At 43.0% G+C, this 17,632-nt stretch overlaps 1 protein-coding gene and 1 long non-coding RNA gene across 10 annotated transcripts in view; one reads left to right on the top strand and one right to left on the bottom strand.

Annotated features, from left to right (window-relative positions):
* zswim8 (zinc finger, SWIM-type containing 8) overlaps positions 1-17,632 on the bottom strand; it is a 1,066,004-nt gene that overhangs the window by 929,234 nt on the left and 119,138 nt on the right. For all 9 annotated transcript variants that reach the window (XR_013278281.1, XM_077494401.1, XM_077494403.1 and 6 more), the window contains exons 4-8: positions 13,755-13,927; positions 12,213-12,320; positions 9,759-9,840; positions 9,477-9,597; positions 5,228-5,429 (exon numbers count right to left, since the gene is read on the bottom strand). Coding sequence is in view for 8 of the 9 variants with exons in the window: in XM_077494401.1 (XP_077350527.1) it covers positions 5,228-5,429; positions 9,477-9,597; positions 9,759-9,840; positions 12,213-12,320; positions 13,755-13,927 (686 nt within the window). In the remaining variant the exon portion in view is untranslated. The remainder of the gene's footprint in view (positions 1-5,227; positions 5,430-9,476; positions 9,598-9,758; positions 9,841-12,212; positions 12,321-13,754; positions 13,928-17,632) is intronic.
* Positions 505-2,751, top strand: LOC144000793 (uncharacterized). Its single transcript, XR_013278282.1, has 5 exons — positions 505-973; positions 1,126-1,159; positions 1,245-1,295; positions 1,371-1,404; positions 1,478-2,751. It is a non-coding gene; the product is annotated as an uncharacterized LOC144000793 (long non-coding RNA).

Below are 17,632 nucleotides of genomic sequence, written 5' to 3'. Positions count from 1 at the left end.
TTCAAAATTAAATTTCATCAAATTATTTTTTTTAAATAAAAATGTTGAAACATTTAAAAAATGAAAAATTAAATATATATACAGTATTAGGGGTGTTGAAAAAATATATCGGCGATATATTGTAATATCTGTAATATCTCGATATTACAGCACACAATTCTTGAATCGATTCAAAAGACGGCCAAATCGATTTTTAAACATCCATTTTAGATGGAAAAATATTCAACAAAACATCTTACTTACGCCTAGGGTTCACACCTTAAGCATGGAAGAATGTTATATTAATGGAACATTAAGCCTTAATATTTTATTTCATTGCTGTTCAAACATGAAAAAGGTTACAACCTGTTTGTTAACTCTTTGACCGCCAAAAACGTTTAAAAATGTTCAGTATAATCCTAGGATAGGCCGCCATAAATGTCTATTGACGTCTACTATGTTTTTTTATGGAAACGGGTGGAGGAAAGCCTTGGGCAGCTGTGCTCCAAGTATCAAGCCGATCGGGTTACTATAATGAGTATTCCTGGCCACGAGATGGCTGTGATGAGTCTTTTGGACAAGATCGGGTAGGAGACAACAGTAGAAGAAGAGAGGCTGAGCTAGAGTGTTGAGGGGGAGAGAATGGCTAACTTGGCTAAGGGAGTCAAAAAGGCTACAGATGGTAATCAGCTCACGCTTGATCCTTATTTTCAAAGCTCAAAAGCATCGACCAGTGCTCAAGAGCACAGTGATGACGGGGTTAAGTCATAGTTGAAGCGGTGATGCGGCCGTTTCGACCACGTCCTAAGGCCCCACCGGCTAGCGATGCTAATAACGTCCTAAGGCTCCACCGGCTAGCGATCCTAACACCGGAGAAAAGTGGTGCACAACCGAGCACGTCTGCACAGATGACGTTTCATCGGACGATGAGGACTACTATGGGTCCGATGCAAGACAGTCTTGGACAGTCTTTCGTCCTCCAAAGAACGTGAAGGTAAGCGCTAACATGCTAAGAGATTGCTAGTAAGATTACTTTCCTAACTTTTTGGGCGATCTGCTAGCAGTGTGTGTAAATGTGCTGATATACATTAGAACATCAATTACCTATCCAAACGTGAATGTATATTTTATATATCGTGCTCACAGCAACGTCCGACCGCTGGTTCTACGACAAAGAAAGGTAAAAAAAACAAAAACGTTTTCAATACACCGCAACAATAAAAGGAAAGTCTTTCGATAGTATTGTAATTGTATGTTTCTTTCAGCTCCTACTCATAGGGCCCAAAGTGACCCTTCTCACAGTGAGCAGAACAAAGGTAAAAAAAAAAAAAAAAAAAGATTCTCCACAGCACTAATAAAATATTTGATGGTAAACGTCCTATAATTTACAGAATGTGCATCAACCAATACATCCAAGAAAAAAAGGTAAACATGCACACACACACATTGCATCAGAGTGCTCTGAAATAATATATGATATTGAAATGTATATTTGCAGATCCCAAAGATTCTGGCTGGCTTGAAGTTGATGAAGTTGGCTGGCAGCCAACCATCTTCCCCTTTGCTGCAAAACCAGGACCAAGGGATGCTGCAGCAGAGCTGAATTCCCACCTGCCAGCTGACATCCTGGAGCTCTTCATCACGGATGAACTTCTCCAGCACATCGTTCATCATACCAACCTCGACGCAAATCAGTCCATGCAGAAGCAGACTGACAAAAACTGTGATGCAAATCCTGCTGCATCCCCCTAGCACGCACGGGACTGCTCCACAATATACCACACCAAAAGAAAAATTGTGTCGTTGAAACATCCACACAATTGTAAATAGTAACACGTACACACACACCACACATCCGCAGTTGCGCACGTGTAAATAGTTTGCAAAGAGTTTTCCAAATTGTTTGTTCGGATTGCTACTGTTGCATGTAAATAAACTGTTATTTTGCAATCCAAAAACTTTTTTTTTTATTGTTGGGGTAGTGTTTTATAGAAGTTTAGGTGTTTGTAGAATCACTCATGCAAAAAAAAAGTGCCAAATTCACTAGAGTGCATGAAATAACATCGTTTCACAAAAAGCTTGATTTCTCTGTATTTTGGAAGAAAATAGAGGATTTGGGTGAAACGAAGCTGTTTTCTATTGTTTATTACTGAAGATCTGAGTAAGGTAGAAACAAACTTTTTTTTTTTAGATGAAAGATGAGACATCAATCTTTCATTTGGTAGTATCTGCGTTTCCATAGTCCTAACACAACATTTTCTGTGGAGCTTGAAGATCGGTAAAATTCTGTAAATCAGCTGGCAGTATGGGGTTACCTTTTACGAAAATGGCTGGCAGTCAAAGAGTTAAATAAAGTGGCGCACAGTTATAAGATTGAAATTTCAGATAAATAAATTTTCCTACAAATCTTACGGTGTACCTGTACAAGTTTACTGATGAACATTTTCTAAATGTGAGAAAAGAAAAAAAATTGCAACAATCGACTTATAAATTCGTATCGGGATTATTCTGAATTGAATCGAATTGTGACCTATGAATCGTGATACTAGAGCTGCGAGCAGTTATAAAGGGCCCATGCAGCCAGGGCCACGTTGGGGTACTTGCACGTTGGGGTACTGGCACATTGGAAGCAGAATTTCTTGATGGCATGATAAACCTTTACATATGGATTTTTTTTTTTCGCCAGGTGTGATGAGTGTGTCAAGCTGAATGGGTTTTGGTTAATGTTAAAATTTGCAAAAATCAGCGTCCTTTTTTATTTTTAAGCAATGAGTTGCCCTGATTGGTATTTTTTTTGTAAAAGTATATATCCACACATCATCGCTCGTACTCATTGCACAATGTTGCTTTTATTGTCCAGAGAGGCTATCAAAAATAAATAAAACAAAAGAAAAAAGTACATATGTTTGGATTGGTCTGATGCCAGTGAACAATTTTGAGTGGTGGAAAGTAAAAGAATATTCATATATGAAGTATATCACACTTACAATGACTTTACAAATTTTGTACAAAATACCGTAAGTGGGGATTTTTTTTTATTTTTATGCCTCAAGGTCTAGGTGGCGCTGTATTTATAACTGAATTTTGTCACAGAGATACCGTCAGGCCTTGACTATAAATATAGATGTCAGGTTAGGGATTTTTTGGAGCATGCATCGGGGAGTTATTTAGCATATCCTTCATTCACGATATTGCATTTAATGTCCATAGAGGCTTTCAAAATTAAATAAACTAAATAAAAAAAGTACATATGTTTGGATAGGTCTGATGCCAGTGAACATTCTGAGTGGTGGAAAGTAAAAGAATATTCATAAATGACTTAGTTATCACACTTAGATGTGTTTACAATTTTTGTAAAAATACCCTAAGTGAGGTATTTCTTTTATGCCTCAAGGGCTAGGTGGCGCTGTATATATGTGAATGTTGTCTTAGAGATACCTTCAGGCCTTGATATAAACATACATGTCAAGTTTGGGATTTTTTGGAGCATGTACCGGGGAGTTATTAAGCATATCCTTTTTCATTGCGAAACACAAAATTTGATGCCCCGCCCTCATCATTTAGTATTTTGAAAAGTCCAGTTCTTTTCCACTGCCGTTGGCTCATGTCTTGACATGGTCCAGGTCAAGTCTGAAGTCCGTCGGATGAAACGTGTAGGAGAAGTGGGCAAAAGTATGCCCCTTGCAAATGTGCAAAAATTGACAAAAATGGGACATTCAAAAATTCGTAGCTCACTTCCTGTTCATTTTAGCATATGGGTCCAAGAGACTTTTTTTTTTTGTAGGTCTTGGGCTCCCTCATATACCTAAAAAATTCAGTAGATCTGGCTTAAACGTAAAACCGGGGCTGCTTTGTTAAAAATTTCTAGGGGGCGCTATTGAGTCATTTCTGTAAAAATAGCACAATCCATGATAAAATATTGCTCATTTTGCCAGGCCAGATATGTGTGCCAAGTTTCATGTGTTTCTGTGCCAGTTTAGGCCCTCAAAATTGGCGTTGTTTTCTTGGCGAACAGCACTTACCCACGCCCACAGCGATTTGCGAAAACTCACAAACTTCGTGTTGTGTCATCATGAAGGCCGAAACCCTCATCTGAGCAAATATGAGGTAGGTCCAGTTAACGTGGTTGGAGAAAAACGTTGACGAAAAATTGTAAGAAAAAAATTTGCCACTAGGTGGCGCTATCGGTAAGATGAAATATAAGTTCGTAGATGTCTTAAGGGCTGGACTCTCATCAAATGTGTGAAATTTTTAGAAGACAGGATCATCTGAGTCAAATTAACGCAGCTTTTATTGTCACAAAAAATTATCAGACTTTGCGGCACCCTCACGGCCATGCCCTTTGGCGAAAAGTTACAATATTCGCGGTGGGGTATGATCAACATCTTAAGGCTTTTCTGACCAATTTTCAACTGGATCTCTTCAACGAGCTTGGCACAGTACCTAAAAACGGAAAGTATGACATTTATTGTCACCACTATGTGTTGCTATAACTGAATTTTATCGTATAAATGTTTTCAGGCCGTGACTATTAAGTTGCATGAGAAATTTGAGATTTTTTGGAGCTTGAACATGGGAGTTATTAAGCATTTGCTCTTTCTTTATGTTTAAGTTTTATGTTGGTGGTTATTGGACTCTGATATCACAAAAGAAAATGTTTTGTAAGGTGACCAAATCTAAGACTGGCCAGCATCAAGTATAGCACCTTGCAAAGGTAATCACACCCTTGGCTATTTTTTTATTTATTTTTTTTTACCTATTTTGTTCCACTGCCTCTTTTTAACCCTTTTTCCAATCTGAATTTTATTTGACAGCACTGCAGTGAAATGATAAATGCATGCAGAAAAAAAATACTACTAACAGCCCCCTAAAGTGAGTACTTCGTAGAGAGGGTGAATAATTTTACAAAAGACTGTAAAGAAATGTACTTGCTTACAACTGTACAACTGTATTAAAACGAGGAAAAGAAATTCACACTTCGGGATCAGCTGAAATATTGGGGAAGCATGGCTCAGTGGTAGAGTAGTCATCTCCCAACCCACAGGTTTTGGGTTCGATCCTCAACCCGTGAGACAATGTTGAAGAGTCTTTGTGCATGATACTGAACCCCCAGTTGCTGCTGATGCTGCGTCATCAGCAGTTAAAATGCTATACAAGTGAAAGGTGATTTACAAAAAAAAAAAAAATAATCATCATAAAAAAAAAGCAACCCATACACATGGACACAAAAAATAATTCAAAGATGCACCTGTTCATATGTCAGGCACTGCTCAGTGAGTATCTCCAGGAGTGGTGCTGCATTGCTGTCACGTCTCTTGAACATCTCCCTCACAATCGATAGAAGGTTCCATATGCCCTCTGGCTCTCGGCCTCTTAAAGGCCTTAGCAGACACGCCCATTCAGCAGCAGCTGGTGGCTCAGTGGATGAGAGATACATGGAATTTACATCACTGGAAACACACACACACACACACACACACACATACACATAAGCAATTAATAGGAGAGAAAAGATGTCCCACAATCAAAATTGAGGATATGGTGAATGACGATGATGTCAATGACAGTAAGACTAGGGAGGGTGTGACTGCAACAACCCAAAAAAACCTGAAACCGATGATGCTTTACTATTGAACTTCTGTGTTTGTCATAGACTGTCCATAACAAACGCCATGCTTAAGTAAAAGGGTTTTCATTCGAAGGACCGAGGTGCCCCTCCGTGAGCCGGCACCTTACCCTGGTGGAGGGGTTTGTGGGTCCCAATGATCCTAGGAGCTATGTTGTCTGGGGCTTTATGCCCCTGGCAAGGTCACCCATGGCAAATAGGTCCTAGGTGAGGGGCCAGATTAAGCAAGGCTCACACTAAGCCCTGATGACGAAAAACAAAAATGGAAACACGTTTCCCTTGCCTGGACGCGGGTCACCGGGCTCTCTGGAGCCAGGCCTGGAGATGGGGCTCGTTGGCGAGCGCCTGGTGGTCGGGCCTGCGCTCATGGGGCCCGGCCGGGCATAGCACAAAGAGGCAACGGGCTCACCACCGATGGGAGGAGCCAAAGGGGATGGGTGCAGAGTAGGCTGGGTGGCAGCCAAGGGTGGAGACCTTGGAGGACCGATCCCCAGCTACGGAAGCTGGCTCTTGGGACATGGAACATCACCTCTCTGGCAGGGACGAGCCCGAGCTGGTGTGTGAGGCCGAGAAGTTCCGATTAGACATAGTCAGACTCTTGGTACACATGGCTTGGGCTCTGGTACCAGTCCTCTCGGGAGGGGTTGGACTCTCTTCCACTCTGGAGTTGCCCACTGTGAGAGGCGCAGAGAAGGTGTGGGCATACTTTTTGTTCAGAGTACCCACCCTTTTTGGAGTCCTTGGAGGGTGTGGTGGAGATCGTTCCCCCCGGGCACTCGTTCTGCTGGGGGACTTCAACGCTCATGTGGACAATGACAGAGACCTGGAGGGGTGTGATTGGGAGGAATGGCGCCCCCAATCAGAACCTGAGTGGTGTCCTGTTAATGGACTCCTGTGCTTGTCACGGATTGTCCATAAAAACACCATGTTCAAACATAAGGGTGTCCAAATGTGCACTTGACACCAGGACACCCGAGGACACAGTTTGATGATCGACTATAGCCGTGTCAACGGATTTGCGGCAGCATGTTTGGACTCTCAGGTGAAGAGACGGCTGGAGATGTCAACTGACCACCACCTGGTGACACGGCTTCGATGGTGGGGAAGATGCCGGTCAGACCTGGCAGACCCAAGCGTGTTGTGAGGGTTTGCTGGTAACGTCTTTCAGAATCCCCTATCAGAAAGAATTTCAACGCCCACATCCGGCAGAACTTCTCCCATGTCCCGGGGGAGGTGGGGAACATTGAGTCCGAGTGGGCCATGTTCCGTGCCGCCACTGTTGAGGCAGACCGGAGCTGCGGTCGATGCCTGTCGTGGCGGCAATCCTCGAACCCGCTGGTGGACACCAGTAAGGGATGCCGTCAAGCTGAAGAAGGAGTCCTATTGGGCCTTCTTGGCGTGTGAGACTCCGGAGGCAGCTGACAGGTACTGGCAGGCCAAGCGGAACGCGGCTTCGGCGGTCGCTGAGGCAAAAACTCGGACATGGGAGGAGTTTGGTGAGGCCATGGAAAATGACTTCCGGACGACTACGAGGAAATCCTGGTCCACCATCCGCCGTCTCAGGAGAGGAAAGCAGTGCACCATTAACACTGTGTATAGTGGAGATGGGGTGCTGCTGACTTTGACTCGGGACGTCGTTAATCAGTGGGGAGAATACTTTGAAGACCTCCTCAATTAAACCGACACGTCTTCTTTGAGGAAGCAGAGTCTGGAGACTCTGAGGTGGGCGCTGGGTCGAAGTCATTGAGGTGGTTGGAAAGCTCCTCGGTGGCAGGGCCCCAGGTGTGGATGAGATCCGCCCGGAGTTCCTAAAGGCTCTCAATGTTTTGGGGCTGTCATGGTTGACATGCCTCTCCAACATATGCGTGGACATCGGGGACAGTGCCTCTGGATTAGCAGACCGGGGTGGTGGTCCCCCTTTTTTAAGAAGGGGGATCGGAGGGTGTGTTACAACTATAGAGGGATTACACTCCTCAGCCTCCCTGGTCAGGTCTACTCAGGGGTGCTGGAGAGGATGGTCTGTTGGGAAGTCGAATCTTGGATTCAGGAGGAGCAGTGTGGGTTTTCATCCTGGCCGTGGAACAGTGGACCAAATCTACACCCTCGGCAGGATCCTTGAGGGTGCGTGGGAGTTCGCTCAACCAGTCCACATGTGTTTTGTGGATTTGGAGAAGGCGTTCGACCGTGTCCCTCGGGGAGTCCTGTGGGAGGTGTTTCGGGACTAAGGGGTAGCGAACCCCCTGATACGGGCCGTTCGGTCCCTGTACGACCGTTGCCAGAGTTTGGTCCGCATTGCAGTAAGTCGGATTTGTTTCCAGTGAGGGTTGGACTCCGCCAAGGCTGCTCTTTGTCACCGATTCTGTTCATAATTTCTAAGAACAGAATTTCTCGGTGCAGCCGAGGCGTGGAGGGGTTCCGGTTTGGTGGCCTCAGCACTGCATCTCTGCTCTTTGCAGATGATGTGGTGGTGTTGGCTTCATCAAGCCGTGATCTCCAACTCTCACTGGAGCGGTTTGCAGCAGAGTGTGAAGCGGTTGGGATGAAGATCAGCACTTCCAAATCTGAGACCATGGTCCTCAGTCGGAAAAGGGTGGCGTGTCCTCTCCAGGTCGGGGATGAGATCCTGCCCCAAGTGGAGGAGTTCTAGTATCTTGGTGTCTTGTTCACGAGTGAGGGCAGGATGGAGCGGGAGATCGACAGGCGGATCGGTGCAGCGTCTGCAGTGATGCGGACTCTGTCTCGGTCCGTCGTGGTGAAGAAAGAGCTGAGCCAAAAGGCGAAGCTCTCGATTTACCGGTCGATCTATGTTCCAACCCTCACCTATGGTCACGAGCTGTGGGTCGTGACCGAAAGAACAAGATCCCGGATACAAGCGGCCGAAATGAGTTTCCTCCGCAAGCCCGGGCTCTCCCTTAGAGATAGGGTGAGAAGCTTGGTCATCCGTGAGGGACTCAGAGTCGAGCAGGCTGCTCCTCCGCGTTGAGAGGAGCCAGCTGAGGTGGCTCGGGCATCTGGTTCGGATGCCTCCTGGATGCCTCCCGGGGGAGGTGTTCCGGGCATGTCCCACCGGCGGGAGGCCCTGGGGACGACCCAGGAGACTTTGTCTCTCGGCTGGCCTGGGAACGCCTTGGGATCCCGCCGGAGGAGCTGGGTGAAGTGGCTGGGGAGAGGGAGGTCTGGGTTTCCCAAGTAATTGTTTCTAATTGTTTAGCACCATTGGTTAGTGGACCGAGGTATGTTATTTTTTTGCGTTAAATTGAATTCTTTATTTATAGTTTGTGATGTTTGTTTTTTGTTTTAATGATATCAGTTTACAATTTGTGTTCTTTATTTAGTTAAAATTTGTTAACCATATGCATGTTTTCACTTTTTTTTTTTCTTGAAGAAAGAATATGAAACCCGTGAAGGTTAGGAGTGCCATCTAAGTTATAGCAATACTTGATGATGCCATATGCCATTTTTATAGCACAATACACTAGGAAACGAGACCAAATTAAACTGTGCCATAGCACATGATGCAACATGACACAATGATGACGTGGACTGGACAAAAATGTCCATTATAGCAGCATACAGGCGCTGGGGCTTCAACCTTTCGTTGGAGAATGAGATGCCAGTGAAATGAGCATTTGAATGTTTAACACACAGTGCCTCATAGATTGAAGGTATCTTGAGTTGTGATACTTTTAAATGAATCATACTTTAAACAGAAGAGCAACAATTAGGTTCAAATAATGAATTATCTTCCAAAATGTGTGTTATAAAGTAGTTCAAAGAATTAAGTGAGCTTGTAAAAACATTCTCGTATAACAATTTAACCAGCAAAGGACATCTTGATAGTGTTTCAAGATTTGTGTGTGAATGATACAACCTGAAGACAACAGGCGAAGGTCCACAGAACTTATGCAGTGTCCTTTTGATGTTGTCACTGAGAGTCGACTCATCCAAATACCAGGTGCTCTGTTCGGAAGCTGAAGGTCCAGCTGTGGGGTCTTCAAAGGCACACGCACGCATGCACGCACGCACACCATTTTTATTCTCTTTATGTAATTGTTATTCATTCACTAAAAATTGATTTCACCATCTTATTCCCATTTCATAGCAAAGCAAACATACAAGGTTGAAAATGACGGAATGTTTAGGGATAGTTTACCTGGAGCTCCACACAAAGTGTTGATTGCTGTAGACTGAGAGGATAAGAGCTCATCAAGCAGTCGTTGGGCTGTGGGTAGAATCTGGAAAGACAAACCCATCTGACGCATTATATCACATGATATTGACATGACATTCACATGACATTATATCACAATGACAAATCTTTGACTGTAAGGGGCTTTACCCCGGGTTTACACCGGTTGCGTGTGCGGTGCGGCTGCGGTGGGTCTTGACTGCGTGCTCCGGACGCGTCAATTTTTTGGCCAATCCACACCGGCTCCGCACAGCTGCGGTCCGGCAGCTCCGTCGCCGACCACTTCCCGCCGTGTCTCGCGTGACCGCGCGCGATCATGTGGCATTAAAAGCAACGACAAGCACACAGAAAGTCTGTGCTCCACAGAGAAGCAGAAAGAGAGGTGGACTTTTATTATTTTGTGGCTTTCAACCTCCAATATAAACCTCTCCTCGTCCATGTTCGCTGGTGTCTAAACCGTGAATGAGCACCTCGCACGTTAACTCCAGGCCCCTCGACGCCCACATCACGTTTTGCTAGCATGCTTGCGAAATAGGAGCTGGCGAGTGTTTTATCTTGAAAGGTAACCGGAAATTTATTTTGAAACTGCGTCGGTCTTCCTGTCCCGCTCGATGTGTTTTGTGCTAGCTTGCCATTTGCCGGAGGCCTACCGCTGCGGCGTCCGGCAAAAATAGAAAATAGGTCTATCCTTGCGGAAGAGCTGCCGCACGCTGCAGCTGAAACGCAATCGACACGCAACGCACACGCAAGCGGTGTAAACTGCACCATTCGAATGAATGGAATCTAATTGCTTGCGTCGCCGGAACGCACCGCAACCGCACCGCAACCGCACCGCAACCGCATCCGGTGTAAACCCGGGGCCTCTTCGGTGCTATTTATATTTAGTGACAAGTTTGGTGAGTGAACATTGCTGTGGATGTAATGGTCAGAATGAAAGCCCTGTAAATCAATCAACATAAGGCTCGTGGGCCGGATCAGGCCCGCAAAGGGGTTTAATCCGGCCCGTGAGATGATTTTGTAAAGTTAAAAAAAAAAAAAAAAAAGTTGTCATGTCGGACTAATTAATCAGTCGGCCACAATCAAAATATATAAAATTTGTAACTTTACAAGCTGTCCTTGTACGGGGGAATCGTCCTGGATGTCATTATTTTTTACACACACTTAAAGTTACGATTTGTTTAAATATTATTATTATTATTATTATTATTATTATTATTTATATTTACTTTAATCATAGCCCAAAAAACGTGTTAAATACGATAAAAATTCAATTACTGGTATGACAAGGATTAGCGTTCTTATAACGTTATTAACTGTGCCACGCAATGCATTCTGGGAACTAAATATATGCAAAACAGGTCGATTTAACACGTCCAGGACTCAGTGTTGCCGTGTTCCATTTGTATTTGTATTATTTTTTGGAGCAATATGATTACAATTGAGCTCCGTAATTTAGGGCTGGCACACAAATAGCAGAAATCTGCGTATAATTGACGGCATATACCGTTATTTTACCGACGCGGCCTACTTGGTAATATATTTTCCTCCATGCGGCCCCTGAGCTAACATGAGTTTGACACCCCTGCTGTAAATAAAATGGTATTGTTTTTGACAAAGTTTTGTATTTTTCAGGTCCCGATTTGAGAACCGTTTCAGCACCGGAACCGTTTGTAAAGTAACGAGAAGGCACCATTGAATAAAACCAAACGATATCCAACTCAAAATTGAAAAACTCTCTTTAAATGTGTTTGTTGACGAGCAAAGCTACTCTTCAAAGAGGAAAAAATAAATAGTATTTCAAGTGTTTCTCATTTAGTATGGTCATTGGTGGGGCTGGGTTTAAAATATCGATACATCGGTATCGTATCGATACACCTTTTCATATCCCATACATAAAACCATGTATCGATATATCGACCCCCCATTTTTGTCAATTTATTTACACAGCTTGTACTGTGGGTTGTATTTGATTTAAATTATTATTTATTGTTTTTTATAAGGCCATGTTAAATAAAACAGATTAATGTAACTGCAATTGATTCAATTCCTAATGTAAATATTTATATTTTTACTCATGCGTTAAATTAGAGCAAGAAGTTTCTACTCTTTGCAGCATTAGTACTTTTGACTGTCTAAAATATGTGCTGCATGAATTCCTCAACTGAATCGAAAATGGTTGTGAATCGTGAATCAAATCGAATCGGGCCCTTGTGAATCGAATTGAATCGATTCTGGAAATCTGAATCGATACCCAGCCCTAGTCATTAGAGAACTCAAATTTACCCCAGAATGGGAAAAAAAAATAATGGCAGTAGTTTGCACCCCAGCAATTGTAGTTTTATTTACTTTACAACTAAATTGTACAGATAATAGCTTGTTTTCAAAAACACATCTAACGAAGGAAAAAAAAAAAAGGACCTGTTGAGGGAGTTCACTAATAAGATACTGGGCAAATTTCTGGAGCTGATCCCTCTGAAGCCTGGACAAAGACTCCGACACTGGAGCCCTCAGACAGACAGCTGAAACCTGTACAGAAAACACAATTCTCAAGAATTGTAAAACATTCAAATTCAAACAGAATTCACAGTAGAAAAGCTTATCTCAAGAGTCTCATCCTGCTGACTTGGGCCCACCCCTTGGTGCCTTAGCTAAAGTCAACAGTTTTGAATTTGTGTCTTAAAGTGGACAGTGATTTTAATTTGGACCGGCAGATTAGTGCTGTTGTTAAATGCAGTATTTTTCATCTTCATCTGGGTCAAGTTAAAGCAGCTTTTATTGTCACGAAAAATCATCAGACACCGTAACGGCTACGCCCTTTGGCCAAAAGTTACAATATTCGGTGTGGGGCATGATCAACATCTTAAGGCTTTTCTGACCAATTTTCAACTGGATCCCTTCAACGAGCTCGGCACAATAGCTAAAAACGTAAAGTATGACATTTATTGTCACCACTCGGTGGCGCTAGATATATAACCAAATTTTATCATATAGATGTTTTCAGGCCGTGACTATTAAGTTGCATGAGAAGTTTGAGATTTTTTGGAGCTTGTACATGGGAGTTATTCAGCATTTTGTCTTTCTGGACAAATGAAATTTTAAAGGCAATATTTGATGCCCCGCCCCCGTCATATAGTATTTCAAAAAGTCAAGATATTTTGCGCAGTTGTTGTCTCAGGTCTTGAGATGATACATGGCAAGTTTGAAGTCAACTGGCTGAAAAATATTTGCAAAAGGGGAAAAAGTATGACCACAGTGAATGTTAAAAAATGAGCCAAAATTGGACATTCAAAAATTCATAGCTCACTTACTGTACATTTTAGTACATGATCCCAAGAGACTGTTTTGTACGTCCCGGGGTGCTACACGTGCCTGCCAATTTTCGTTGCTCAAGGTCAAACGTGCCGGGATTGGTTTTTATTTTTCTACGTTAGGCTAAGGCTTTCCGGACCAATTTTCAACTGGATCCCTTCAACGAGCTCGGCACAATAGCTAAAAACGTAAAGTATGACATTTATTGTCACCACTCGGTGGCGCTAGATGTATAATTGAATTTTATCATATAGATGTTTTCAGGCCGTGACTGTTACATTACATGAGAAGTTTGGGATTTTTTGGAGCTTGTCCATGGGAGTTATTAAGTATTTAGTATGTGGAAAAGTTGGAAAAGTTCTATCCAGGCTATAATGAAGTGAAACTGACAATAACTTATTTTATGTACTGCAATCACAAGGTTTAAAACTTTCCAAAAAAAAAAAAAAAAAAGCCCATTACATTGTCCAGCTGCCTCAATTCAACTTTTTACCATGATGACATCCCACAAAGTTTGTGATCTTATAAATTGCTCAATCATATGCATTGATAAAATGATCATTTAACTATCATCATTGTAAACATGGTTTCTTACTGGATATTGATAATTCGCTTGAAATATTTCATCTTCGTCATGATTTTATAACTTACATTGTGGATCCTGAAGAGACAGAGTGCCACCACATGGGCACACCATTTTGCCCCAGCACCACATGTGCAACTGCAGGAAGTAATGCGGCAGCGATCGAACATTACTGCCACATTGTAGATGCCTTTAGACTGTCCAGACTGACTGGGTACGACAGTAGCACTTAGATGGAAACCTTACAAAAAGGACAAAAACAAAGACAGGTCTGCACTGCGCACTATTTCAACTTTTGTGGATTTGTGTTTTCAAAAACCTTTTATAAATGAAATAGGCGCTGAATACAGTTACGTTAAATGTGCATTGTGGAGTTTAAAACAATATTAAAGCTTTTTCTATATCATGCATGCGCCACCAATTCTGCAGAGTACATATAGTATGGAGTTAGAATCATGCCAAAACCCCGTAAACACAAAAAATGTGATCTACGTACACAAAACATGATTGACGTACACAAAACCTGTTCTACGTACATAAAACCTGATCTACGTACACAAAATGTGTGCTCTAAGTATACAAAACCTGATCTACGTACACAAAACGCATGCTATACGTACACAAAACCTGATCTACATACACAAAACGTGATCTACGTACACAAAGAAGCATATCTTCAATTACAACAACAACAAAAAGCCAGTAAACTTTACAGCAGGGGGGCGCTGTTGAATCAGCGGCGTATTGAGAGAGCGTTTGGCCAACTCGAAGAACTACTACGCTGTGATTGGCCAACTGCAGGTCACATGACATATGGACGCCTTGTCGTTACCATGGTGCTGGTGCAATTGGTGTTTCTATTGTTGTTATCACTTACATATTGCCTTTATGCCGTGTTACTCAGCATGGCGTTGTTCACAATTACAACCAGGCAGTGGCGTTATGATGCAGGATTAGATTTAGGGTTAAATAAAGTAAAATACCACAATTTGATGTAGGTGGGACTGCACACTGCAGCTTTCGACCTCATCAAATGAGTGGTGGGCCGTGTTACTTTTTTTTTTTTTTTTTTTTAAAGACTTTAGATTAAGTCTTTGTGATTTTGAACACCATAAACGGCCAATGCAACACGTTACGTAATCACAGCGGCATGGTAACAAGGCGTCCATATGTCATGTGACCAGCAGTTGACCAATCACAGCGTAGTAGTTCTTCAACGAGTTGGCCAAACGCTCTCTCAATACACCGCTGATTTAACAGCGCCCTCTGCTGTAAAGTTTACTGGCTTTGCGCGTGTGCATCATGGGTTTTCGGCACGTAAAACTGCTCGGCAGAATATCACTGCCAAAAGTCACGTGAGTTGTATCCGTAATTGTAGAATTGCTTTTTACGTACGCAACATTTTGTTGTTGTAATTGAAGATATGCTTCTTTGTGCACTTAGATCAGGTTTTGTGAACGTAGATCACGTTTTTTGTGTTTATGGGGTTTTGGCATGATTTAACTCCATACAAATAGCCCTGACGTTTTAACTGTGACTTCACCGATCAACTTGTATCTTCCCTCTACTGTGGTGTGCTTGGGATGACTACTCCACAGTTTCTTACGGGGTGGGGGAAGAGTTGATTCGTTATAGGGTCATTCTCGTCTCCGCTGAAATTGAGTGTTAAGTGTACGACACAATTGGGATGGAAACAGAAAACCGCCTCCCAGGGCTGAGGACGCAAGATCGAGTCTCGGCTTCGGCCTTCCTGGGTGGAATTTGCATGTTCTTCCCGTGCCTGCGTGGGTCTACTCCTGGTATTCCGGTCTCCTCCCACATTCCAAAGACATGCACGGCAGGTTAATTGGGCGTTCTGAATTGTCTCTCGGTGTGCTTGTGAGTGTGGATGTGTTGTGTACTGAGAGGTTTGGATCCCAAAGGCGCAGACACAAATAAGATTTTATCTATTTATTCATATCGAGAGGCAGAAACTCAGAGAGGCTGTACACAGGACAGGTGGACAATAATCCGGGAAACCACACACAATTCTCAAGACTGCACCTACAGACAGTGAATCGTTAAGGACGAAAGAACGACATCACATAGGTCCAGACATCACCTAAAGGATTAAAGGTTGACATCACAAAACATCACGTTTTGTAAACAGACACTTGTTACATCAGTACCTAACAGACATTGTTACATCAGTACCTGACACTTGCCCTCACGGTCATGAACCCAAACTAACAAGACATGAACTCAAACGTCACTTCAGTTGAAACTTGATGATGCAACAAAAACATCTGATGAGACAAAAACATCACCCCTTCATGACACCATCATGACAGGATGGTTGTTCGTCTCTGTGTGCCCTGTGACTGGCTGGCAACCAGCACAGGGTGTACCCCGCCTACTGCCTGAAGCCAGCTGGGATAGGCTCCAGCACCCCCGCCACCCTTGTAAGGGGTAAGCGGTTTTAAGAAAATGGACGGATGGACGGACAATATTAACCGATCTAGAGTTACAATTGGTCAGGATAATCTACTGTAGTTCACAAATATTCTGAAAAGACAAGGCATGGCAGTTTTATTTATAGTCAAACCTCGTTTTTTTCGAACGCTTCTGTTCTCGACCGAATCGGTTTTCGACCAGAAAATTTGGGAATTTTATGTCTCAGAACTCGTCCAAAAACATCGTCTCTCGACCAAACTGAAAAAAGCCGAGCGTACCTGAACGCGACTCACTCGGGAGAAAAAGCCGAGCGTACCTGAACGCGACTCACTCGGGAGAAAAAGCCGAGCGTACCTGAACGCGACTCACTCGGGAGAAAAAGCCGAGCGTACCTGAACGCGACTCACTCGGGAGAAAAAGCCGAGCGTACCTGAACGCGACTCATTCGGGAGAAAAAGCCGAGCGTACCTGAACGCGACTCACTCGGGAGAAAAAGCTGAGCGTACCTGAACGCGACTCACTAGGGAGAAAAAGCCGAGCGTACCTGAACGCGACTCACTCGGGAGAGAAAGCCGAGCGTACCTGAACGCGACTCACTCGGGAGCCGAGCTAACTCGAATGCCCAGGATGCTTCCTCCGTAGCACATTCGTGTTCAAAGTTCCTTCGGAGCAGACCTGTTCATTGTTATTTACGCAAATTTGACTTTTTTTTTTTTTTTTTTTTGCATCGAGCCTTAGCCGCTAATCATGGGTCCAAAGAAAGCAAGTGCATTTTGTTTTTCTTTTTTTTCATCATTTTAGATAGGATATCTTCTTTTAAAATAAAACCGTGTCTATTTCTACCCTTTTCTATATATGGTAAACAGTATAGAGTGCAGTTTGTGGTGTAAATTAGTTAAAAATAAATAAATAAATAAATACTTGTAAAAAGTTTTTTTAGACTTGGAACGGATTAAAATTATTGACAATTATAATGAGAAAAATTGTTTCGGATTTCAAACAATTCGCTTTTGGAACAACCTTCTGGAACTGATTATGTTCGAAAAACCGAGGTTTGACTGTACTCACAAATTAACAAAAAATATCCCCTGCCACGTCCACAATAAACAAACAAACAAACAAAAAACGTATTTTAACAAATAAAATAAAACTAATAAAATAAGTAAATGAAGCATCTAATAACATTACCGTCCTTTCAGTCGGTTATTCATGTTTTGACACAATCAGTAGCTTTACCTCAGTCACTATCATCTGGAGCTTGTGAAATGGAGCTACCGTGATTGACAGACACATTTTCATTGACGTAAGTCAGCGCCACCACAATTGGTGAACCTCATTCGTTTCCTGTTGTGTGTAAACTGCAGAGTGGCCGGGTAGTAGAGTGGAACTGGATCTTTGCGGCGTGGAGCTTCCTTTTAGATTCGGAGAAGGCTGCGCGCCATTTGTTGACATCCGGACTGTAGTCAGGAAAAAAGTAAATTCTTGATCCGTTGTAGAATAGGGATGTCACAAT

Source organism: Festucalex cinctus, chromosome 14, assembly GCF_051991245.1.
Source record: "Festucalex cinctus isolate MCC-2025b chromosome 14, RoL_Fcin_1.0, whole genome shotgun sequence".
Lineage (NCBI taxonomy): Eukaryota > Metazoa > Chordata > Actinopteri > Syngnathiformes > Syngnathidae > Festucalex > Festucalex cinctus.
This window is presented reverse-complemented; position numbering and strand designations above follow the sequence as displayed.